A 26,233-nucleotide genomic window follows, 5' to 3' on the forward strand; every position below is an offset into this window, starting at 1 on the left:
ACATCCCCTAGGGAGGAGAGAAGCCGGGAACGTGGCAGGGAGAGTGTGGGTGGGAGGCAGGGAAAGACTCTACCACATCACCCCTTCGAATTATAGGTGTATCAGTATATCACCAATTGAACAGGCTGCCCTCTAAGTCAAGGGCATGGGAGCAGCATGGGTGCTTGCAAGTGTCCTCTGCAAGGCCAGGCTTGGGGTACCTCCCTGGGTTGTGTGGGGACCCTCAGCATGCCTCAGCCCACTGGCAGCGGGGTAGTTCCCAGGCTCCTGTTTCACTGACAGTGGTGAAGGCAAAGACCCATTTCCAGGCTGATCTTGTCTCTCAGGATGCAGCCAGGTCCTTTGCTGAGGACTCAGAGGAGCAGACAGGTGGGGCTGAAACAGCTGAGCAGCTGCAGCCTGGTGTAGGATCATCCTGCACATTTTATAGGGAGCTGGATGTGATGGTGGAATGAGGCTGGGGGCAGAAACCCCTGCAGGTCTCCTCCAGTCCCTTTTGCAGGACTGTCACTCCCACCCTCAACTGCATCCCTGTTTCTGCTACAGATGAAGCAATCAAGGCCCAAAACAGGCCCCGAATATGTACAGATCTCAGACCCCAGCTCTTGTACAGTCTCCCAGACAGATGCAAGAATGTTTCTGTGAAACTCCCACCTTTTCTAGTTCCCACTGCCATTATTTTTTGTCATTTAAAGAAGGTGCTTTGCTCCAGGTCTTTCCATCCCAAGAGTTGATGTAGAGCATAGATAGTTAAAACACACTTCGGCAGTGTAGCTACACAGCTCCTTCACCCTCTCCACCAGGCCAGCAGAAACTCCAGGTTGGGCAACTGGTTCAACCAGGGACAAGAAGTGGCCCTTGTAACAGCAAACAGGGCCAGAGGCCAGGCACACTGGTGAATGTTGCCCAGCTGCCAGCCCTGAGTACACAGCCCTAGGTATTCCAGGCAGCTGAGGAGGAGGAGGGATGGTGAGGAGCAGAATCATTGCCCACACTTTGTCTGGTCATGATGCAGACATGACACAGGAGCTGAGAGAGTTCTGGAGTCTTCTGCCTGGCTGCCTATGTGCTGGGAAGTGTGCTGTGTCTCAGTGCCTCATTTTGCAAGAGGACTGGCCATGGGCCATGGAGTCTTCAGAACTGCAGGCATGATCCCTGGGCCTCAGTGGTTCTGGTTGGTTTGTCCACAGCCTGGCCAGTCTTGAGTGCATGGTATAACAAGACCCATCGGATGGAGGGCAGCTCAAGGATGTGGGGAAGGAGATGCATACCCCAGGAGATCCCCCAGGATGGAAGAACAGAGCTGTAGGATTCCCTCAGCAGTGTTTCTGCCGTGCCATGTTCGCTGAAGTTAGGGGTCCCTGACTGATGCTGGGGAGACCCAGCTGCTTCCCAGGACTTGTGTTTGGAAGATACATCAGTGTCTTGGAGGAGACTCCAGTTTCATTCCAGGAGCAGAAGATGAATAGCAGCAAGATACAACTCCATGGTCATGAGCTTTTCCAGACTCATAATGGCACTCGTCAGAGAATCTGGAGAAGAGAAGGGATCATCTATGTCCTTGGCCCCTGCTGACCTAGTTTGGTGAATCTCCAGCCCAGTGAGGGGTGTGGCTGAGCACTGTAATGCTTCATTGGGAGAAGCCTGCATGGGCAGGCTGCCCAGCTGGGAGCTGCGAGCGAGGAGGCAGGGATGGAGGCAGTGAACCGCCTTCCTTTGCTTGCTCTTGGTGTTTCTCTACTTTCCTCTTGTGAAACCTGGGGAAGAGTCTCTGCTCAGTTCAGCATCCCCACTTGGAGCAGCACCATCAGCCTGTCCCAGTCCTCCTCTTCCCTTCTCCCTCCCAGGTCCCTGTCATGCTCTCCCTTTCCAGTTCTCCCAGCAGCCTGCGTCCCTCTCATCGAGGATTCATTGTCTTGTCAGCCTCTAGTTAGCCGGCATGCGTACGAATCATAAATTACCCCGCCCGGGCCTCTGCTATGCTTCAGCACAGACAAAAAAATTGCACTCCATCACCGTGTCTCCCGGCTTTTAGTGGTATTGATCAATGCTGCTCCCTTCCCACCCCCCCCCTTTTCATTTTAACCGAGCCGGTTAAGTGCAGTATCTTATTTTGTGCTGGGACAAATGAAAAGAATATTAGCAAGGGCTGAAATATATCTCTTTTTTATCTCTCTGCTACTTTTTTATTGAATCTTTCTGAGTAGGTGGCTTTCCGCAGGATGACAGCCTCATGACAGGCTCCTCATTAGAGCTGAGACAGTAATTGTGATGCATTTCCCTGCGCGGCCTTTTCACTTCTCCCCCCGCTCCTGCCTTTCCTCCTCTCTCCCTTTCCCCTGATTTGTAAAGTGATTGGATGTACAGACTCACTCAGTTTCTTAAATTATTGCCCAGCTCAATCCATCTTCCACTGCCCCACACTGGGCAGCCATGATCTCTGCAGAGGGAGAGCCAGGGTTGGATCACAAGGGGTTCCTCACCTCTCCTGCTGCCAGGCTGCCCCTCGCCATGACAAACATGGTGCTGGACCCAACAGGACATGCAACAGCCTCTGAAGAGCCCAGGGTGCTGTTCAAGCATGCATTTTTACTGAGTGACCCATGGGATCAACCTTAGCTTGGGTTAACTAGCGCTGTACCAGTTTACACCAGTCCTCTCCGGTATTCAGCTTGTCTGGACAGGCAGCTACAAGAACAACTCTTTCTTTGGAAGGAAATCAATATTTTAGCAAGCTTTTCTGACTCAGATTCCTCTTTAGTTTTCACTCTCAGGAGAAGCAGGTGTATTTTCTAGGCTGCTTGGTGGCCTGGGTACCTTAGCAGGGAGCAGTGTCAGGGATGCAGCAGTCTGAGTACAGGTGACCCAGTTTGTTCATGTGGTTGTAGAGGTCCCTCTGTCCATCTGTGTCTCTATGTATTTTATACACCCTAGGTGTATAAATCCAGCTGTCACTCATCCCATCTCTTTGCTGGATTCGAGGCAGGACTGGCCCTGTGCTGTGCCAAGCACAGTTCAAGTCCAGCTTCTGCTGGTGCTCTGCAGCATCTTTGTGCTGTGATGCAGGAGTGATTCCTCAAAAACATTTTCTTACCTGAAAAGGATTTTTTCAGACCTCTGCCACCTTCCTACCTGCACAGACCTCCAAAAGGCCCATGCTCTGAAGGAGGTCTGCGCAATGCAGGGTGATTCCTCAGTGGTTTGGATGTGCTTGCTGCTCTGTGGGGTGTTTGCAGAGTTAAGTTGTGCTGTGGATGCAATCACAGCTAGACATTGAACCCAGCCACAGCACGCAAACCTGGAGTCACCTCACTGCCTGTCACTGTCTCTGGCACCTGGGTCTCAGCTGCCCTGTGCAGAGCAGCTGCAGCAGGGGCCAGATCCAGGGCACCTGGTCCTGGGCAGCAAGTTGAGGTCTGCATCCCCCAGCCAGTCAGGAGCCTGAGGGATGGGAAGGCCCTGATGGAAGGAATGGGAGGTGCCCTGACCTCAAGTGCAGGTTTTTGGGGGCCTATAGTTTTTGGTGCCAACCAGCAGGATCCAAGGCAGTGACCAGCAGGCAGGACACTGCTCCATGGGGACAGCACTGGGATCACACCAGTAATAACAGGGAGATGGGAAAGCAATGAGTAACATTATTCCTACTCCCTCACTTTATTACCAAATATTTTCTGCCTCTACTGTTATTCTGGGGTGCTCTGCGCTGACACATGAACCATCTGCGCCACCGCTGTCATCTCCCCACCTTGTCTGCCACTTACTACCATGGGTCTGTGAGCCTCATCAGTCACGGCATGGGCTCGCCAGGAGAAGAGTGAGTGTTTTGCTATTTCCAAGCTAATATGGGGCTTTCTTTGAATTATTGTTTTTTGAGCTGGAAGGAAAGGAGGCTTGTCACACAAGATACCTGCTATCAGTACACAAATAACAGTAAGCCCATCATCAACTGGAAAATAATCGCCGTGGAAACCGAGTTGCAGAGCAGCCGGGAGGGATTATTACAGGTGCTGGCAGTGGCGATGCTGTCAAGGAGCCTGTGTCAGCACTTCCATTACCACCCACCTGGTTTCAGCACGGCCCCCAAAGCAGGGCACAGGGCTGCAAGGCCCCAGAGTGGGGTCATTTATATTCAGAAGAGTTTCAGATCAACTGGCTTTGACTGGGTTTAAATGATGGAGTGTTTAAGAGGGAGAGAGCAGAAATAAGAGGGTGAGATGGAGGGAGGCATCTCAGAGGGGGGGGTTTTGTACTCAGAGAAGTGGAAAAGAGTTTGAGGTAGGAGAAATCAGGAGTTGAGACCGAAGAGCTGGTCCTTATGAGAGCAAGCTTCAGCTGGTGACAAGGAAGGACAGCATGGGGAGGCACAGGTGGCACTGCCTGTGCCACCCATGGCAGCATTTTCTGGGGAGGCACCTGACTGTGCATCAGTGCAGATGAGCAATGGAGTTACAGACAATTTATTTCATTCATTTGGCAACTTGGTGAGCTCCTGTGCAGAGTGAGCCCTCATGCCTTGTAAACTTCGCTCAGTGAGTGACTTGGGAGCATTGTTTACCCTGTGCTATGTAGTGGTGAGGTGCTGTATACATCCTGTGCTGTCAACACTGTTGGTGGGCTGGGTTCCTTGTTTTTTTTTTTACTTAAATGCTCTCTAAAACAGTAGTTCATATTCTGCTTGTAAGGGAAAGCTCTGCCTTCCAAGTGAAACACTCCCACCCTGCAGTGCTGTCAGGGCACAGGTGCAGGGCAGGAGCAGGGATGACTTCATGGCTCTGTGCCTATTCAATACCATGCTTGTGTCCCCAGAACCTGAGCCCAGCTCCCAGCCTGGAGCCCAGGTCCCATAACCAGCTGCTTTGCAGGGTATCAGACATTTCCCAAAGGAATTATCTTGGATCCATATCAGTGTAACTGAATGAAGTATCCAGCTCTCTCTGCCCAGTGGGATCAGGAGGGTTTGGTCCAGTCCCTACCTGGGCTGGGATCCATTTGCAGATGCCTTCGAAAAGAGCATGTGGACAAATTCCTCCACACAGGGGTGCATCTGTGTATTGAACACTCTGCTTTCAGAGCAGGAAATATTCGGTTTCAACACTTGGAGTTAAACATTTCCGCAGAGCCCAGGAGACCGTGCAAACAGCGGGAGCACCAAGGCTCTGCCTTTTCATCTCTCTGGCACTGGCGAGCGGGGGGTCGGCAGCAAGGGAAGCACGGCAGAGCCGCGGAGGGTAAACACTGGAGCCGAGCCTACTGAGTAACCAGAGAGTGAAGGGGAGAGAGAGGGGCAAAGAAAACAAAAACACAGCTGCCAAAAAACAAAAGCCTGAAAAGAGCCATTCAGTGTCTCCCAGGAGCGGGTTTGGCACAGGGCAGGGAAGGACAAGCAGGGAGCAGGCGTAGGTCCCTCCCGCTCAGGGATATGGGCCCTTTGTTTTGCATGGTCAAATCAATGCCCTCCGTTCGGAGGGGTAAGCACTTACATCCCAGCACAGTCCAGCCACACGCATGATGCAGCATCCTTTGTTTGCTCCTGGATATCAGGGTGTCCCTGCTCTGGAGAGGAGATGTGGGATGTATGTATCTCTCTCCACCCTGGCATTCACAAAGCCTGAGGACTTGCCATGCCCATCCTCTCCCTCTCCTCAAAACCCAGCATCCTGCACCATGAAGATGAGTACCACTGCCTGGAGCAAGACACCACAGTGTGGGTGTGTGCCAGGCTCTGGGCATGCTGCAGATGTGGATGCTGCTGATTTGGGGAGACGCATCCCAGGAGGAGCCTCTGTTGCACTGCAGGCACGCAGCGGGTTCCACAGACCTGGGGAGGCTTGCGTAGGTGTCCTCCTGGCACGAGAGAGGATCCCTCCTTTCTGCCTGTCAGTAGCACTTAGCCTTGCTCCTGTGAAAGCACAATTGTCAGCCCCCTGGGCCAGGAGCTGGGGCTCCTAATGTCTCCTGCTTTGTAATCTGTACATCAGGGACTTGGCTGTATGTCCAGGTTGCTGTTCTCCTGCCCCTCTGGAAGCCCTTGTTTCAGTGCAAGCACCAGCCTCCTGCACTCACTGGAGCAGGGGGATCTTCCCCAGCTGTCACGGGGATGCAGAGTGACAGCTGTCACATCCTTCCTTGGCACAAATTCATCACTGTATCATTGGTGTAGCTGATGGGTAAGGCCACTGCTGCTCATTTCTCCTGCTGGCCTGGGCTGGGGTTAGGAGCAGCCATGGAAGACAGCAAGGCTTCTTCCCATGGCCTGAGACCCCTCCTGGTTGCCCCAGCCATTGAAATCCAAAGTCGCCTCTGCTTAGGAACATGCACCCCATGGAAGAGTACCGGAGAACAAGCAGGGCACAAGGGCTTCGGTGTGCAGGAGGTTAAATATCCCACCAGTCTGGTGTACCAGCTGGTCCCCAGTGGGGGACCCTGACTAAGCATCCCGATCCAAGGCTGCTAATCCCAGTTCTGTGGTTTGGGACAGTCCATCACCTCCTCCAGCAAAGGAACATCTCTGGGCTCCCTGCAGGGCAGAGACACGGGGATGCTCAACCTCTGTTCCACCCTTTGGTGCTGCTGAGCACATCCCAGCCCCAGCAGCCAAAGCTGTGGATGGTGATGGGGGCTTGTGGGTCCCACGGCAGTGGCCTGGGCCAGGAGCAGGGATGCAGCGTGGTAGGGCAGAGGGCAGCCTGTTTACCCATCCATCTGTACACCCCACAGCAGGGATCCAGCAGGATTTCCCGTCCGCTCAAAGGCTGCCTGTTTATTTTGGGAGGGAGACTCAGACAGCTCCATTGTTTTGCTGTGAAGTTGGGGTTATAAATAGTAGGTGGTCGGGGACGCTCCTGGACTATTTTGGGCCCCCACTAGACAAAAGTGGAAAAGCTCCAAGAGGAAGGTGGAATTACTGAAATGCCGGCCTTTCCCGCAAGGGTCAGCAGGAGCTGGGTGTTTGGGTTTGGGTTCTGGGCATTATTTAAACATGAGGGAATGAGGAGAGAGGCAGATGTTCCAAGTTGCATGGGCTGCATGCTGCCAAAAAACAATGTGTCCTCCCTGACAGAAGGGTGGTGGGAATGAGGATCTGAGGCACCTGGGTTCTGCCTGGGAGCCTCTGGGAGTGGCCCAAGTCCAGAGGAGAGACCAGTGGGGTTTTCCTCCTGGCTCTGCAAATGGGAGAGTTCCCAATGGAAAGGGAAGCTGGGAAGGCAGGGAATGCACCATAGCACTGGCCTGCCCCAACTTGCCCCTTATGCCTCATTTTCTCCCATCTTCTATAGAGGTGCTGAAGGAAAGGGCAAGTAATATCCCAGTGATAGCCCTGCTTCCAGCAGACACATACACTTTGTCCTCTTGGAGGGCAAAGATAAGCCAAAGTGACTCTCAAAACTTATTCCAGACCCTTTTTCTTGTTAAATGCTTGTGCCATACAGTTATACAGGGAGAAGCAAGGATGCAGTAAAGCTGCTCACACTGATGTTTTATCCTTTGAGAAGGTCTATTCCTTTAATGGGGATTCATTTAACTGGGCTCCACCATCATTAGGAGCCATAAAATGGCACCTTTTGCCTCCTGATTGGAAGGCCACATTGCACACAGTCCCTTCGTATCCAGCACAGGGCGCTTTATTGTGCATTACTGCCTCTCACTCAGATTTAACCAATTTGATCCATGTCTAATACATAAATAAATAATCCAGCAGGAGGGTTCATGTTGGATGACAACAGGCAGCTGTAAAGCACATTTCTCCCTGCCAGAGCCATCTGAGCCAGGCTCCGCACGCCCTCTCATGAGCAGAGCTGCTAGTACAGCTGGGAGAGGGGGCCTGGGGACGCGTGGGCTTCCCTCTTTTATGAGAACTTCATTGTTTGCTTTAGAGTTTTATTTTATGTTAAATAGACGCTGTATATTCCTTATAGAGGGTGCAATAAAGTTTCTGAGCTGGAAGAAATTGGCTTCAGAGCAGGGAGTGAACCAGGGACATGTGGCTGGGCAGGGAAGCAGAAGACAGGATTGAGAATAAGGAGGATGTGAGGAAATGCATCGCTTACAGATCTGCCCCAGAGATTCAACCCAGCTAGGGATTAGGGTACACAGGCAGCCCCAAATCTCACCCAGGGGTGATGCAGCCCCAGGGGTCCCAGAACTCCGGCAGTTGTGGGGTCTGAAGGTGTTGGTGATGCAGGGAGGACAAGAGGCCCCAACCCGGCCCTGGGACAGGCTGGGCAATCCTGGGTGAGCTCCCTAGCACATCCACAGCCTCATGCCACGGGTTCTCCTCTGTCTCCTAACATTGTGTGCCCATGGAGATTTGCTCTGTTCTTCACAAGGAGGATCAGCCTGACCCACCCAACTTCAGGAGTGTCAAGGAGGATGAAAATGGCTCTTTATAATGAGTTAATAGGAAGAGAAGCAGTGTTGTGTCATCCATCTACTCCAAGTCGTATCACCTGAACCTCAAATGGGAAGCTAGGCTTGCACAAAGTCACTTTCAGAATGGGGCAGTTGCTGCTCTTCCTGTAAGACTGGAGGGTGCACAGCCAGGCTTGGGATGCTCTTGTGTCAGTTGCTGTGCCACTGCAAAAGAGAGACACTGTTTGCCCCAGGGATTGTAGGATGGGGAGAGAATTATATACCATGAGAAAATCCCTGGATTTCAGTCCTGTGCTAGGACAAGAACCAAAGAAGAGCACAGATGATGCTGATGGCAGCTGATCGGAGCTAAAGCTTTTTCCCTTCTTTTCCTTCTCACAGGCAAAAAGAAAGCAACTTTGTTTGACAGCCAGGCTCCGATCTGCCCCATCTGCCAGGTCCTTCTTCGCCCTGGGGAGTTGCAGGAGCACATGGAGCAGGAGCTGGAGAAGCTCACGCAGCTGAACATCAGGTAAGCAGCTCCCTGGGTCCGCCAGCATCCCTGGTGACCCAGCTGGGGCACCTGCATGTGGCAAAGAAGATGGTGATAGCCACAGCTACAAGATGTGGGAGATCTGGTGCTAGCCAGTGGGGCAGAAACATTTCCCTGGAGTTCACTGCAATGGTAAAGTCAGGCAGAAATTCCTCCCGGAAGTCACAGACATACCTTTCCCTGGGGATGTGTGAGCAGTTCCCATGTTGCTGACATCCCATGATGGAGCAACCCTGCAGCATTGGTGCACACTGTTCCTCAGCTGCCTTCAGCTCCCTTTTGCTACCCCCAGTGCAAAAAAATCACCTATTTAAAAAAATAATAATTGCCTTTTAACTGCTAGCAGTTATTTAAGAAATGTCTGCAGCCAAGGGTTGGCAGATCCCTGCCCCTGCCTTAATAAAAGTCAGCAGCCTTGGGAAAGAGCGTGTTTATTTCAATTATTAATGAATTCTCCGGTCATTAAAAGGTGAGGAAAGGAATCAAACTGCCTGCTAGAAGCAAAGTTACATCACCAGGTGGTAGGAGAGAAGAGACAATGTGTGTCAGTGTACGAGGGTGATGGGTTGGTGACATGGCTGTACACAGTGCAGAGGATGCAGAATCTATCCCTGCTTGGCTTGGATCTTCTTGGATTCAACGATAGCTGTTGAAGATGGAGGGAGCAGGAGGGAGCTTTAGTTAGAGAGAGACCTCCCAGAATGGATCTGGGCTGAGATATCCCAAATTCAGCACCCACACCCTCAGGCTGAGACCACGTCCTCTATGTGTTGCACAGGAAGATAGGGAAGGGGGGAGGCAGGGAACAGGCAGCCCATTTATCCCCTGTGACACCCAGTCCCCTTCCAAGCGTAATTTATGGTGTAATTTGGGCCACATCCAACTTAATAAAGGGCCACTGCAAATTAGTGAACAGGTTTAAATGAACAGAAGCAATTAGTGCTCGGAGGAGCCCATCAAAGAAGTTGGGCCAATATCAGAGTGAAACTGAAACTGCAAGCCAGGAGCAGAGGCTGGCTGGCGCAAAGTGGTGATGGGAAGGTGGCGTTTAATGGGAAAGGAAAGGAAACCCTAAATCATAAAGCGTGACAAGGGCCATTGTGGGCCAGCTGACAAATGAAAAAGAATGGCATTATTCCTTTAAATAACAGCAGCAGTTAGAGAGGAGACAGCTCTCCCTGGCTTGCCCTCTCTTCCCTGGCCTGCTCCACTCGGCCACGCAGGCGGTGAGGAAGAATCAGAGGTCTTTATTAATTATTAAATAACAACTCCCTCCGTAGTGTGATAGATAACGTTCAATCTAGGCAATGGATTTGGGCGATGGAGGCTAATCTGTAACACAGCAGCTCCGCATGGGGATGGGCTCCCAGTCCTGGAGGGAACCGATGCAGGGACCAGTGGCAGCAGCATGCAGGAAGGGCAGGAATAATGGGCAGGATTAGCAGGCAGTGGGGTGTGAGGGGTTGGAGTCCCATGCAGTGCCCAGCCCCAGCAGGCAGCTCACTATAGTGGGTTGCTCCATTTCCCATTCCCCCACCTTTCCTGCCTGGAGAAGCCAGGAGCAAGAACACATCAACAAGAGAAGAGAGAAACTAATAATGATCTCAAATAACCCAATAAACATAAAAATAAAATGTAGGCCTATAAACGTGACGGGCACCGGCAGCCCTGGCCGCTCCCTGCCAATACCGACTTGTTACCGAAATGACCGAGCAGCTGTTACTTATCAGTCTGATGGGGAGAAGCAAACCAGGGGCTGCTTTCCAAGGGCTTTTTTTTTTTTTCTAATTTAAAGAGGATGCAGCCAATCATGGCTTTTGGTGTTAAGTTTTAATAAACAATGATTTGCAACAAAATCATAGATTTCCTGTGCTCGGGGTTAGGAAGGCAGATCCCCCTCCTGCCCACTGAGCCTGAAGCACTGGAGGCTTTGTGGGCACTGGATCAACTCTATGGAAAAGGGATTTCTCCAGATGACCACAGGAGCTTCTTGGGGCTGAGATACAAGGAAGCTGTAGGCACCACCTGGATGATGCTACCTGTGCTCCCAGATCACCACAAGCAATTCACCCACTCCAATGAACCTCTTTCTCAGCTGGTGGGAATGGGGTTTGCTACACCCCAGAGACAGGGATGCCGCTTTTCCCCGCCATGGGCAGTACTGATGTGACCATCCTGGCCTCAGGACAGGGACATCTCAAGGTCAACCCAGCTTGAGCATCATGCAGTGAGGCAGGAGGAGCCATGCTGGCAACAGAGCAGCACCCGCCCATGCTGAGGGAGTCCTGTGCACGTACCAGGGACATAAACCAGCTGTTGGACCAGTGAGGAACATCACTCAGGAGGATCCAACCCTGCTGCAGGGTCCAGCTTTCCCTTGCGAAAGCTATCTTGAGTGGGAATGAAGTATCTGGGTTTCTAGCTCGGCTGCCTTCTTGGTGTGTCCAGTCTCCCAAAGCATAGGGAGAGACCTGCATGTGCTCACCCCACGGCTCCTCCACCCTGTGTGGGTCCAAGCAAGCCTTGTGCACAGCTCCACGCAGCGAAGCAGGGCTCTCTGAATGCAAATTTCATTTCTGAGCCACTGGCGCTGTTTCAAGAGCCGGCAGCCTCCGAGCCCTTTTTGGTGTTACATATGTAACAGCCTCATTGAACTTGACATGTCAAATTCAGGCCATTTGTGCAAAATCTCCCTTTAATAATACCGTTTCATTTCGCTCAAATGAGACTTGAATGCATGTAAAATGGAAAAGGATATTTAAGCGCTAACATTAGGCAGATGTCTTGCCAGAGGCCGATTGAATATATGAGATTTTGAAGTGCTTAACACGTTTTCGGTGCTCCCTCTTAGAATATGTCACCTGGCTTTCTTTTTTTTCCCCCTCTTTCCCTCCTCACCTGCCCCCCCTTTAAGTGAAGGATATAAATTGAAAGAAAACAAAACTACAAGCCTTGGTTTTATGGGGTTTAACTCTTGCCAGGCAAGACTGTTGGTATTCCTCCTCCAAAGAGAAATTACCTTGGAGCTCACCTTTGCAGAGCACAGGCTCAAATCAGCAGAGTGGGAGGTGGGTGAGGGGTGTCCGATGATGCAGGGCAGAAGGGATGCTCTCCTTGCTCTGCCTGTACAGTGAGAGAGCAAAAGGTGCCTATCTGAGCAGCTCAGTGCCACCCAAGGTAAAGATAAGAAATAATAGCAGCGACCCTTTGTATATGTCTATGCCCTGTGCCTCAGCCAGGCTGGTTGACACAGAATACATGAATATTCCTGGTCTGTGTGCATGAAGCTGATCTGGATGTGAGTCTCCTATCCTCACTCAATATATATACACTTGTTTTACACCTCACCCATGTTAAAAGCTCGCAGTAAAGCACACTGAAATGTGAGACTTTCTGGAGCTGTCAGTGGCCCCAGTTCTGAGCTTCAGCTGGTGCTCTGGCTGCAGCTGCATTTCCCCAGCCTAGAACTACCTAGGGTGTGCAGATGGGCAGAGCATTCTAGAGCAGCACCCAGGGGTGTCCCTCAGGACACACACATCCCCGTGTGCATTGCTGCGTAGGTCACCCTGCAGGTAAATACTGTGAGCAGAGGTGGCAGTGGACAGCAGGACCCTTCATTCCTGCCTGCTCTCCCCAGGCAGTGACCACAGAGCACTGCTGATGGAGGGGATGCTGGGTGGAGAAGGGCAAGTTTAGGGCTCTGGTTCAAATTCAGGGTGGGAGGAAAGATGAATTTGAGGACAGAAGTAAAGAAGGAAGTAAGAGCTTTGGAGCCAGCCTCAGCTGATGCTCCACAATGATTCTTTCTGGAGTTTGAGGAAGAGACATTTATTGGCCATTTAAAAAACCTTAGGAAGTCACATTACAAATATTACAGTTGCTGAGTTCAGCAGTTTGAAGGTTAGGAATGTGCTTTTGGATGCAGTGGTTTTAATAGCATAACAATCTCTTCTTGAATATGCAATGCTCCTTTAAAAAAATATATTTGGAAGGGGGTGTTTTTATTTCACCATGTGACAGCTGCCAGATTCTCCCCTGCATTACCATCAGCAAACCTATGCTTCAGAGCTAGGATTTCACCTCCCCAAAATGGATGAGGTGTATCAATATAGCTGGGGAGTGGTCCAGGGAGTAGAGCAGTGAGGGTGGTGATGTTCTCAAAGTGCCCCATGGCTGTGCAAACTCCCCCCTCATTCACTTTTCTTTCTTTTTTTTCCTTTGCAATCAGTAATTTTTTTGAGCATGTTTGTGCTACTAAGCCTGTGCCCACCTGTTGGCTGCTGGCAGCCCAGGCCAGCAGCTCTCATTGCTCCTTGTCATTCTGCTGGGGGCGTGGGGACACATCCCTGCACATCCAGCATCTCAGGAGCTACTGATTTCCCCTAATGACCTTTCTGTGTGTCCAGGAATAATTTCTCTTCTGCTTCTGTGATTACGAAGCATTTCCTGAAGCACAGAGGGCACTGGGGTCTTGCACCTTGGTGCAAATGGAAAGTGCTGCAGGCTGTTTTCTCTGACCTCAAAGATGCTGTCAGAAAGAACCAAATAGTGTCAGGCAAAGGAGGGCAGAGAAAGATGCAGTGGGAAGGCCTGTGTCAAAGTGGGTGAAGTGCCCAGATGGGGGATTTAGCTTGACTTTTGGAGCCAGCTTTGATTCATGTCAGAGGAAAAGAGCCAACCACAGGACTATGGTGCTCCAGCTCCTGTAGCAGCATTCAGTGTACCTCTACCCAGGATTAAATCTTCCTTTGGGCTCTGTCCAAAGCTTCCTCTCCCTTGTTTGCACACATGCTCTTTTCCTCTCACTGTTCTTAATCCTCTCTTCTTTTGCAGCCGGGTTAGGAACAGAAAGTGCTTCTTCAGTTCCTGGCACTGCACAGAGCATCCTCACCCTGCTGTGAGAAGCTTCAGTTCCAGGTTTCTTTATGTAGAGAGGGACAGCAGTAGCTCTTCTCAGGGGACAGAGGCAGCTCTGGGCCTAGTGAGATACAGAATAAGGAGTAAATTAGCAATATAGCTGAAACACATGTGGGACCTTGGGAGATAAACTGGTCACTAGGCAAGTTGACTGTTCTTGAGAGATGGCTCCATACCTATGGAGATGCATCCTGCTTTTCACATCTTTCACAGGTTGCTTTCGCAACGTTTTGTGGTCTTTCTGATTAAAGTCATCCTATGCTAGCCCTTCAGAGTCTGCACTGGAGACTCCTGCAAATTAACAAGTTGGCAAGCACATCATCCCTGTGGTCCCTGTGTGCCCAAATGACAGGGGCTTGGTCTGTTTTTCCTGTCACAATAAGGACCCAGAGCACATTACAAGATGTGGCTCACACCCCCCTCCTGCTCAGGGAACTCTCTGTTTAAATACAGCTGCTCCTTGCACTGCCCCAGGGAAGTGTTCATTTCTGTGGGATCTGCCAAGTGCTGTATTGTCCCAAAGGACCTTTGAGGAGACCTTCCCAGGGCCAGCGTGGGCAGCTGCTGTGGGAAGGGCGAGTGGCTGTGCTACCAGGCCCAGCAGGATAAATAGAGTGTGTAAAACCCGAATTAGCTCTGTTGTCATATGTCACATCAGGGTCATGGCTCTCACCTCAGGTCTCCTTGATTTATGCTTCAGGACTTTTAACTTGATGACCAGGTACTTCCCCAGACTTCTGTGCAGCAAATGCTGCAGGTCCACCAGCCTCTCAATGAGAGAGGTTAGAAATGGTTTTGAGTGAGAAGGGTTTTTTCCAGTGCTGTGTTAGAATCCATTATTCCCTTCCTTGCATGCAGTAGACACCTGCAGGCTCTCCAGAGAGAGGAAGGAACCCTGGCCAACAAGTGAGACTGCAAGCAGGCATTGAAACCTCCTGCTCCTCAACTTATCCCTGTCTTTCTTCCTTCTTTTTCCCCTCTTCTTTTTCCACCTTCTTTTCTTTTCTTCCCTTTCTCCCCCTCTTCTTCCCCCTCCCTCCATCTCTCCCCACCCCCCAGTATCAAGGCGACATCTCCAAGCCAAGTACTTTTAATTTCGCCCGTGGCCCTTGCTGACACGGTGGATATGCACAGCAAGTTAAATTCCTGCCTGATCAATAAAGCAGAAGCAGTGTGTCCGACTGGTCGATATTTTTTTATCTGTCTTCAGCCCAGTCCTGCTGATGACAGCCCCCTGCGCTTCAGCAAAGGCACTCAAGGGCATCGGGCTTTGGCAACACAGCTCTTTTTTTTATTTAAATTAAAAAAAAAAACCCAGATACCTACAAAAAAAAAGTTCATGGAGTTTGGCCTTTGCTTAATAACGTTTTATGATTTATCTTAATTTTTAATTGAAAAAAATTTGCGAATTAATTGATTTCTGGGACTTGCCAATTAACATTGTAATTGGGTGCATGATAAATTTCGAGAGAGCATCATTTTTCTCCCTCTCCCCCTTGTCACCGAGAAGGGGAACTGCGAGGGCAGCTGCTTCCTATCCATACGACCCCCGCTCTTTCCCGAGGTGCTGCTGCCCTCCTCCCCCCTTGCTACTGTATCTTAAAGAAGGAACAAGAAAGCTAATAAAGTCGTGTTATTAGAGTCTCACCAGAGGTGACCCCTCAAGGCATAAATCCAGGCCTGGGAGATGCTGGGGACAGGTACTATTAAGTGCCTGAGCATGCTTTGCAGGTGGGACTGGGTACCTCTCCTGCAGCCCCCTCTCCCTGGCTGTACCCTCCCAATGCTCCCAGGGGCTTTCCCAAAGGGCTCTGGTATCCCCCAGGGTGTTCAATCAAGAGTTAATTGCCCGTCTACTCATCGCTCCTCCTGAGTGTGAGTCCTCCATGATTGTCCTGCAGCCAATGTTCACCAGCAAAACCAGGCTGCAGGGACAGCTCTGGGAGCTGCTCTAGGGACACAGAATGGGTTTTCACATCCTGTTCTACCCTGATTCCCTTGGGGAGAGAATCCTGCCCCACAGCACCAGGGGAGCATCCCATGCCACCCATGGCAGAGATGTTCAGCACGGAACCTCAGCCCTGGAGTCGGGGATGTCCAGTTTCAGGCACAGATGCATTTCCAGCTGAGTGGTATCACCTGGAGCTTTCCCCAGCACTTTAACTACTGTCAGATTTAAATTAAACTTGCCTGAAAGTGTCAGCTTCTTGGTGATCCCTGAGCAGGGCCAGGACCACCTGCCACCAGGAGGCAGCTAACAGGGTCACATCCATGTGTGGCGTGTGGAGAAGTGAGTGAGCTGGCTGCTGCCAAAATGAGGAGTGAGGACACAGTATGGGCAGTGAAAGCAAGCCACCCTGGGGCACTGAGACAGAAACTACCAAGTAAACTGAAGTGTGCTTTGTGTCTCTAGTGCTTCTCCCACCCACTTCACATGCTATTAAGGATCACCTCACCACAGTCTCCTCAGGCGTCCCGTGCATCCTCTAAACTCCAGTGAGCTGGGATGAGGCTCCACTGTGCCATCGTCATGCTCATGCTGCACTCCAGTCGGTGCAGGGAATGAAAAGATGCCAAACCAGGTGGAGGGACCCAGGTTCCCACAGGTCTTCCCACCAGCCAGGACACTGGAAAGGCCAGGAGCAGTCCAGCTCCAGGTCTGTGAGTGTTGATGGCGGGGAAACATGTAGGAATGGAGAGAAATTTATGAGGAGAGGAGTCTGTTTATTATCTAGCCAATGTGGTGCTGCTGATACCATGGATTTATCCTCTTTCATTCCTCCTCTGATTTGTGTCTCTGCCCCTCACTGTGGCAGATTAATCACGGACAGAAAGGGAAGAGAGACCCTCCAACTTCCTCCTGTGCATTTAGAGGGTGGCAATGACAGCAGCCTGGACCCTTCACCCGTGGCTTTTCCTATGGAGAGAGCACAAGCCAGGCAGCTGCCTGCCCTGCTTAGAGATGCCCTGTTCCTCTCCTCCATGGCAGACCCCAAGGAAGGCAGAGACTGCTGTCCATAATGAGAGTTCATAGCTGAGAAGCACTTCTCATATGTCAGAATTTCCAGGGTAGCACAGCAAGTGAAAAAAATGTGCAGGTCACGTTTTTCCTTGTCCATGCAGTGCCCTAAAAGGGCTATGAACACTCCTTAAATTGCCTTCAGAGCTGTGATACCTGCAGTCCATTCCCTGACTCCAGGGCATGGATTTGAAGGCTGAGGTTTAGAACTCTGGAGGGCAAAGCCTTCCTTTGCTGCTGACTCTCAGGGCAGCAGGAGGCCTGGGAAGGGGTGTGTGGAAACCCAGGGGTGAGAAATAAATCTCCGGTCAGTTATTTACCCTGGAGCGATGCATATCTTCTGCAGAGCCTCTTCTGAACTGCCACATGAGCTGGGAATAATTAAACAGTCATTATAGCCATGGAAGGAAAGAGCCCCCCAAATCAATCTAATGCATGACCTTTCCCTCTGATTTTCCTTTTTATTTTTCCAGCCACCTCCTTTTCAAATAGTGGGAGAGAAATGAAACTACCCCCCAGCCACAGTCTTCTCTTTGGCCCTGCACACATGGACCATCACATCCTCACCTAGAAATCCGTTATCCACGCTGAGTGGGGACAGGGGGTACCAGAGGTTGATAAAGGAAAAAACAGCAGGGCAGAAAGAGTTGGGGATGTGAATAGGACAGAGCAAATAAGGGATTTCAGCGTGGTCAGGTCATGCCATAGTGTTTTATGATTCTGGTGCATTTCATCTCTTTTGGGGGAGGTGGGTGACTGCCCTGTGGGTCAGATCTGTCACAACTGACTGTGTTGGTCACTGAGGTCTCACAAATACTGACTGGAGGAGTATGTGGGAAGCACGTCTGGCACTGTAGGTGTAGAACATTTCAAGCCCTGACTGCAGGCTCTCTGGCAATTCTTTACCATCATGCAGCCCCTTTTCCTATCATGATCCCATGGTGCCACTGGAGGAGCCACAGCAGGTTAAAAATCCCAGTGTGCTTGCTGTGACGGCACAGATCACACCTGGCCATGCTGAGGGCTGTCACCTACAGATAGGTGTAAAATCAAACTCCCATTTCCTTATTTAAGCATCAAGTGACACTTCCACTTATTTAAACTGGCATTCACAAAAATCCAATTCCCTCTCTACCCAGCGACTGCTCCATTACAGCTGGCGTAGCCATCCCCGCGGCTCTGCCGGAGGCTTTTGCTGCTGCCGGGGCTCCCATCTCAAGGCTGCATATTCAAGCCACAAGTCCCACAGCTAAAAATAAATTGTTTCCAATTGGTTTTGTTGGGGTGTTTTTTTTGGTTTTTTTTATTAAATACATCCATTGGCTGCAAAAAATCTTTTGGTTTTGCAGGATGTCATCTGGGAGCTGCACAGGCTGATGCCTGTCAAACAGGGAGCTGCTGAGAAGGGATTTTGTGGAAGAGTGGCAGAGCTGGAAGACTCCAGCTGCATAGAAGCAGCTCTCTTACCTGCTGCTTACTGGTTCAGTGTCCTTCAGGGATAAGCAGAAACAACTGTAACTGTCTAAGCTCAGAGAGCTTAACCTTCAGCTAGTGGCCTGATTTTTCCCTGTGGGAAGAAGCATCAGCTTCCATTCGTGAGGATGATAAGGGACCACTCCTTGCATATTGCCTTTTTATTTCCCATGGCAAGCACACCCCAAAAGGCAGGACCATAACAAAGTAAATAGGCTTTAAGGTCACTGTGTGTAATAACAACCATGGCAGAGGTAGAGGAAACCCCAGGACTGTGGATAAGGAGGGCACATACTTGGCTTGCTGAGGTGCCCTTTGGGAAATCAGAACAGAAGCACTGGGCCTGAACAGACCCTTGAAGCTCACTCAGGGGCATGCCAGTTGCACCTGGGGATGCTCCTAACCAAATGTGTGCCTAGCATTAAAGGACATCTGCATGTCTCTGGTGTAGCCTGAGTTCTGCTTTCATTGTGAAGAGCCTTATTGAGAGGAAAGGCTCCTCTTAAAGCTGTTGGTCCCTAATCTAAATGAGTGGCGTGTCCCAGAGCATGTGGGGATCTGGTGTGCTGCTCCTATTAACGGGTGATGCAGTTGCAGCACTGGGCAGAGCCCTCTGCCAGCACCAGGGTAGAGGTCTTATTTTGTCCCCATGGGGACACCAAACTTGAGGATGCATGAATGCACTGACAGAACTGGTGTCTCAGCCCCAAGGAAGGGAGCCAGTGAGGAAGCAGCCTTGTGTCACTTGGAAGTGCAAGGTCTTCAGGAGAGAGAGAAGGAGGCTGCCAAAATCACTGGGTCTTCCCAGGGTGTTCCTTGCTCTTCTTTGGTACTTTGAGGGGGTTGCCTAAAAGGTAAAGAAGTTGTTTTGCTGTAATGAACTAGATAAACAATTCCCCAAATAGATTAAAACTAACTGTAACTTAGAAAAGCGGGTAGTAATTATATTTTATTAGCTAGCAAAACACCATTTTTTTATTTCATAAGATAATTCTGTGTAAATCACCTTAATTAGAAGTGTCAGATGAGCCCGTGAATATCGTACTTAGTAACTAATTTCCTATGTGCAGGTTATAATTTAAAACACATGGATCACTCGCTGAGTGGAAATATGCTAGCCATGAAATAATGTGGGGAGTGTTGGGGTTATTACTATGTAAATGTGTAATCATTTCAGACCACTGCAGCCTGGCTGGGTGATTAAAGAGAATCCCAAGGTCTCCAAAGATTGTGCTGTCTGCAAGGGCCTAGAGCAAAAAAACTTTAAAAGGCACCGAAAAGTGTTTGAACTTTAAAGGTCCTGATTTCCCTTTTACCATTTTTAATTTGTCTGCGGTGTTTATGGAAGGGAAGGTTTCTCTTTGCTGACAGCCCTTCGATCCTGAGCCCGCTGCCAGCATTCTTAAGAGGTGCGGGGGGCTGCAGCCCTTGTAATTCAGGGGGCTCTTCAGTGGGATGGGGAAAAGCACCCTTGAATTGCAGGATCTGGGTGCTTGGATGACCTGGGTTTGTGCCTATTCCTAATGTATCTCTGGATATAAAAAAAATCAAATTGCAAGCTCTTATTAGTGATAGAGTAGAGCTACATTGCAAGAAAGGGAGTGAGTATTAATAAACCTCCAGATGAAGAATAAAATAAAGTCTGCCAAGTTACCTAAATCAGTCTCCTTCCTTATCGGTCCCAACAGCAGAGGCTTGATCTTTTGGCTGACCAGAGAGACTCTCATTCTGAAAACTTCAGTTTCCTGGCCCTAACACCATTTCTATGAGGAATTAATTATATTCTTCCTCTTTCCCTTGAAAACAAATAATTTTAAACACCTTTAACAAGAAAAGGGAGGAAATGGGTTTGTTTTTTTAACAAGGCATTTGAATTATAAAAGGAAAAAAAAAAAAAGTTGTTTCACACTTCATGTGATTGAGAAATTCAGCGTAATGCTGGAGGTGGAGGGGGAATGGAAATCTTTTCCATCTTGCTTGCTCTTGCACAGGCTTGAAGCGGTGCCAGGGCTGCATCTCAGTGGGCAGCAGGAACTAAAACTACTCTGTGACACCTCCTGAGGGTAGAGAGCAGAGCTGGGGGACAGGACACAGGGGTCATCCTGTACTGTTGGTGAGCATCCCACAGCACATTCCCTCAGGGAACTGGGGCTGTGTAGGAGGCAATGCCTCAGCCCATCCATCCGTGGTCCCCAGGAACCATAGCTGGGAGCAGAGCTGTGGCATTTGGAGTGACCTGATGGCAATGGATAACTGTGTGTTTCCACCATTTCAGGGCAGGGGGCAAAAGGCAGTAGCACTGGGAGAGGAGGGGGGCCATAGCCCCAGGAGAAAACACCTTCCTCCATCCCTGCTCATTTCATAACACCCAGCCATCTGCCAAATCAAGGCAGATTAAAGCCAGCCAAATTCAATTTTTCCCTGCTGGCACTGCAGCTCGGCATCTGGGGCTAAAGTGTCCCCGACAAAGCGAACATGACAGGCACATTGCTTTTTTGTCACATCTAGTACCGTGTTGATCTTCTAAAAGTCTCATAAAAATTTATTGATGTCTCCCATATTGCTGTGATTGAGAAGAAAAGAGCGCGGGTGTGCGGAGCCGGGTGCGCGCGCACGGGCGAGCGTGTGTGTGCGTGTGTATATTAATGTTTCTGAAGTAGATCTGATTTGATATGTCTTGTTCTATTGTCAGCATCTGTTTAGCGAGGCTTTTTAATACTTTCTGGCTGCCGATCACTCATCCTTAGCCTGGGATGCAGGCTTGCATACAAATTTTGTTATTAAACACAATTCCATTCCCCCCCTTTCCCCAGCCCCCGCCTCTCCCCACTACCCTCCCCCCTCCACCCACCCACCCACCCATCCATCATCTCCCCGGGGCTATGGGGAGCTGGGAGCCAGCCGCCCCACCAGCATGTGCTTACAAGCACAGGCACTGGGCTTGGCAACATATTTCAAGAGCCTTTTGCCTGCTGCAGGTGCTTTGCATTGACAAATCGAATCATGGGGAAATAATTTATTTCCTAATGCTGTTTGCAGCATGTTAGCAGGAGAATTTACATGAGAGAGATTACTTTAATAACCAAAAAATTACAGTGCAGGCCTCCCCGCCATGTCGGCTTTGATATGTAATTGTTTCAAGTTTAACCTGTCTGGAGGGGGGAAGGTGTTATTAAATCTATAGCATCTCCCGCTGGCGAGGGCAGGCGAGGAGGAGCACCGGGTAGGGACCTCCTTCCCTGCTAAATGGGGAACAAGCTGAATTAACAAATCACTTCAGCCTCCAGCAGAGCTGCTGCTTCCCCAGTGTGCCTGGAGCTGAGGAAATCTTTTTTTCCTTTGCTCTTACGCCGATTTAATCTCATCCTCTTTCCTATTCTTTTTCACATTGTGCCTGACCCTTCACAGGGCTCACCACCTCTGCTTCCCTCTGCCTGGCTTTTTTCCCTGTGCCCCTGCAGACTTGCCCCCTGCAGACTTGCTCTCTGCTTTTTCCCAGTGCTGGGAGGGGAGCTGTGCAAGCCCCAGGCAGGGGGAGAGTCTGTCTTTGACTCATGTGGCTGGTTTGGGGACTTACACTTGTATGACCATTTTGTTACAGCTGGAGAAATAGTTGGCACTGCTCTCCTTCGCATGCCACTCCAGTCAGGGTGAGGAGGCTCTTGTTGGTCCAGGGAAGAGAAACAATGTGCTTTGCTATTTGACCTTATGAGATCTCTCAAAGCACTCCCCTCCTTGCCTGCCAGTTTTGTGACTGACCTTGTTCTTTTCTCTCTTGGCAGCAAGAGCTCCATCCTGAAGGATGCCATGGCAGCAGGCACCCCCAAGGTAAGTGAGCAAACCTCATGTCTTGGTTTAGCATATTTTTCCTGTCCTCCAAGGGATGTTCTTTACACTCCTTCACCTTCCCAGCCTGCTCCCTGTCCTGCTACTTGCTGTCTCCCAGGAAGGTGGCCACACTTTGGGGGCTGGTGACACTGGGGAAAGCTACTGTCCCCACTCAGCCGCTGGGCTGGAGCAGCCAAGTCCCTGCACAGGGCTCTGCATTCCTTGTGCAGCCGAGGAACGGTGGAGCTGAAGGACCTGCTGGGCTCTGGGACTCCAGATTGTCTCTAATGACAGCTAATGAAAGCTGATCACACGCAGCCTGAGCTCAGCTTGGGAAATCACATGTGGGAGTTCCTGGAGCCAGAGCCATATGCCAGCTTTGGAAGGAGAGAGTGGGCCTGCCTCAAGGGATTGAAGCACACCCAAGGAGGAGCCCAAATCACTAAAAGACCCCATCTCAGCCTCAGTCCGCTCCCCCGGACTCACCTCCCATCCCTTTGGCTCAGAATGCAGAAATACAAAACTCAGAGAGCAGAGGACATCATTTAATTATTTGCTGTCAGCTGGACTTCATGTGGCACAAGGGTGGGAAAGACCGGAGCTTGGGCAGATGAGCAGGTAGGAGCACTGCAGGGTGCTGCACAGCCTTTGAAAACCATGCTGTCCTCTCCAAGGTGGGCAAAGGCAAGGGCTCCAGGTACTCCTACACTTCTGATGACACAGTCCAAGTGAGGAAGGCTCCTGGCTTCCAGACAAGTGCAGGGCATCTCTCACAGGAGATGTCTTCATGCTTCTTTTATTAGAATTAAGTCTCATTCCCCACTGCTTTTTCTGGATGCTTATGGTGATTTTTTTGGCATGTGATGTCAGAAGCAAAGACTGACATTTCAGTTCTAGATTTTCTCCTTGGGGCTGGGTTTCTTGCCAAGAATATCAACACCTTGTGTGCCCCACCAAGGGAGAGGCCTGGGACCCACTGTGCTGACCTGAGTTTGTGGCAGGTAGGGATGACTCCCAAATAACCCCAACAATTTCCCAAACCCTTCAAGGGAAAAAAGAAATTGCAATGATACTCCATAGTGCTCCACACCTTTGTCTCCTGTATAACTATACTTTGCTCCCATGTCCAGTCCCAGGGAGATTAGGAGGAGAGTGAAGAGCTGACTATTTCTCCCATGAAAACAAGCAGAACAGAGAGGAATCCCCAAACCCACCACTCCTGATAATCCACAGAGTGTGAAGCTGCCTTGGGATGTCTTGAAGGAGCTGGAAAGGGCACCAGCAAAATGAAAGCATCTGGACTGCAATCTTCCTGTTCCTCCTCATCAGGACTCTGTGTAGATAACTCAACAGTCCAAAACACATCACCTGTGAGGGAGAAGGATAGCTAGGAAGACAGATTAGCTGTTTGGAGGCAAACACAGTGAGTGACTGACAGAGACCAGATAAAGAAGAAGGTCCATCTCAAGGCAGGGCCAGGCTTTTGAAGTTTCCATTGACAAAGAATCCCATTTGCCTTGAGCAAGGGGATTAAACTGGGACTGGAGCGTCGTTCTATGTAAAAGAGATCAATCGTCCCCTGTCACCACATGGATCTTTTCCCTTTGCCCATCACGTCTGGGACTAAGAACATTAACTTCAAGAAGCCAGGAGAGCAGGGAGGGAGAGGGTGAAATCAGGAAATCTTTCATTCCCTTCTCAGAGAGCTTGAAAGCTTCTCAGCCCAGGAGGATTCATTATTTCTATGTGGCTTTTGCTGGGAGACAAGTCCTGTGTGGCACGGGAAGGCACAGTGCTGTCACCTTCACCTGAGATTGGTATTAAAGGCCCCTTTGTAACCAGGTGGGATTGAGGAGGAGGGTGGTGGGGAGATGCAGGCTGCTCTTTTCCTTTATGCCCACTGCATGTTTGTAACAAGGTGTGTGAATGGCCCCTCAGGTTGTCAAGTCCCTCTGATACAGTCCCAGGCAGAGGGACGGGGTACAGACCCCCGGGATTGGGCTTGCAGTCCATGTCCAGGCACCCAGGCATCACTGGAAGTTTGGCAGGCACTCCAGGGGAGATCTGTACCACTCTGGAACTGGTGGAATGAAACTGCTGCAATGTTTCCTAGCCAGTCCTTTTCCTGGTGCCAATAAAAAGGCCAGTAGCTCCAGCAGCTCAGCAACGGGACAAGGGGCTGCACCTCCCCATCCCTCAGGAGCATCTAATGGCAAAACAAACAAGGGCAAGCTGGTTTCACTCAGGGCCATGGAAACTGGGATGACTGCAAGCTGATAGTTACTTCCGTGGTCACCAGTGGCTTTAACTCCACTTTAGGGCTTATTTAGGACCTTTGCCTATAGCATCATATCTATTGCCACTTCTATGCTGGCCTGAAGCTCTTCCTGGGGGGGAGCTGGGACTGGGATTTAATCTTCCCATGTTCTGTGTCCTAGCTCTGCTCCCACCCCTTCCCCACAGTTGCCCCAGCAAACATCTCTCTGGACAATAAAAGCCCAGATGTAAATGCATGTTCCTCACTCACTGCTCCCCTGCCCCTGAAGAGCTGTCACTCACTGCACTTGGTCAATTTTCATGGCAATATGTCAAAGAAAATCCAATCACTCAACATGAGATGTGATGAATGCAGGATTATTGTATCAGATTCTTCTATTATCAGAGCTGACTGAGGCAGTGACAGCCAGGAAAGGGCTGTAAGCTGGTGCACCAGCCAGCACCACTGCTCGGTGCCTGGGCTCCCTCTCTGCAAAGGCAGCTCAAAGGGCAGTGCTGAGTGCCACAGATCTGCAGCATTCAGGATCCTCATCTGCCATTAGAGACCAAGCCTCATAGATGGTGGTACACCAGTTCTGGGCAAGGCACTTAGACAAGCAGATTGTCACTCAGAAGGTCCCTTCTGAAGGTCTGTCCAAGCCAGCCATGCCCAAGACCTCTGAGAGGCCAGAGCTCCCCTGCAGCACTCCCCAGCATGGCCAGAGCCTGGGTCTCGGGCAGAGCAGGCAGCAGGAATGTCTCACAGAGGCATGTGGAGACCACCAGGGACTGTCTGGACTGGTGGCTACCCAGGAGTCTGTACACAGCTGTCAGCAGTGTGAGGTTCCCTTGGGTATTGTTCCCCAACTTCATGCTCTTGCCTTGCCTTTCTCCCCTTGCCTTGGCTGCCTCTTGCAAGGCAGGAGAGGAGCACACATTGGGTTGAACCCATGTTGGTGAGGTGTAAATCCAGCTGTTCCCATTCTTTCTTGAGTAGCTGGTGGTACCTAGAGAGTCAGCATCCCCAAGTCCTGCTTGCTACCTAAGAGCACTTCACTACTGCCTGGATTTCAGGGTATTAGCTGCAGACTGTTACCTGTCACCTAACAGGTAAACATATATCCCCTGTGCAAGAGCTGGTACTGATCACTGAAGGGGAGGGGACTGGGTTCCATGAAGCATCCCAGCTCTTGTGATGGGTTCAGCATTCATTTTCAACTTCTGCTTCCTAATACATGGCTGCAAATTGCCTTTCCCCCTTCCAGTTCTGGCTGTGCTCTTGCTGCAAACACTGACGTGAGTGGCCACGAGCAAAATCCATCCCACGCACCCAGCAGTTGCCTGCGGCTGGTTTGTTTAGGTGTGCACCCAGCTCCAGGGAGGGTGCCCGCAGGCAGGCAGCCAGCACACTGCTCCCAGACCTCCGGCGGAGCTGGGAACCAAGCCACAGTGCCAGAGCTCTTTGTTTCCCCCACCCGCCCCCATGATTTTACAGCTTCACCAAGTAGTTTGAGAGAGAATTACAACATCTAGTGGGAAATTTGACCACTAAAGCCGTCCAAGGAAAAAGAGCTTCAAAGCAAGCAAGATTTGGAGCCTTAAACCTTGACAGAATGTCTATTAAGCCCTTCCCAGCTGCCTCACTTGAGATGAAATATCTAGCACAGTCATTTTACTTCTTCATATCATGTCTGGTGGTAGGAACAGGGGACGGGTGTCAGTTCCCTGGGGTTCTAACTCCTTCTCTTGTGTCACTGACAGACTGGGAGTCTGGGACTTCTGGCGAAGTTGTTCACTGTATCTGTGCTCCCTCCCGCTGTAGCTGTGATTTACAAGGA

General features: G+C 50.5%; 1 protein-coding gene across 2 annotated transcripts in view; it reads left to right on the forward strand.

The window, feature by feature from the left end:
• RNF220 (ring finger protein 220) overlaps positions 1-26,233 on the forward strand; it is a 220,514-nt gene that overhangs the window by 128,769 nt on the left and 65,512 nt on the right. For both annotated transcript variants that reach the window (XM_005521088.3, XM_005521087.3), the window contains exons 3-4: positions 8,752-8,881; positions 22,094-22,139. In XM_005521088.3, the coding sequence (XP_005521145.1) occupies positions 8,752-8,881; positions 22,094-22,139 (176 nt within the window). The remainder of the gene's footprint in view (positions 1-8,751; positions 8,882-22,093; positions 22,140-26,233) is intronic.

The sequence above is a fragment of the Pseudopodoces humilis genome, chromosome 10, assembly GCF_049639895.1.
Source record: "Pseudopodoces humilis isolate 2021_Gansu_Grassland_sample_001 chromosome 10, ASM4963989v1, whole genome shotgun sequence".
NCBI classification, from domain to species: Eukaryota; Metazoa; Chordata; class Aves; order Passeriformes; family Paridae; genus Pseudopodoces; species Pseudopodoces humilis.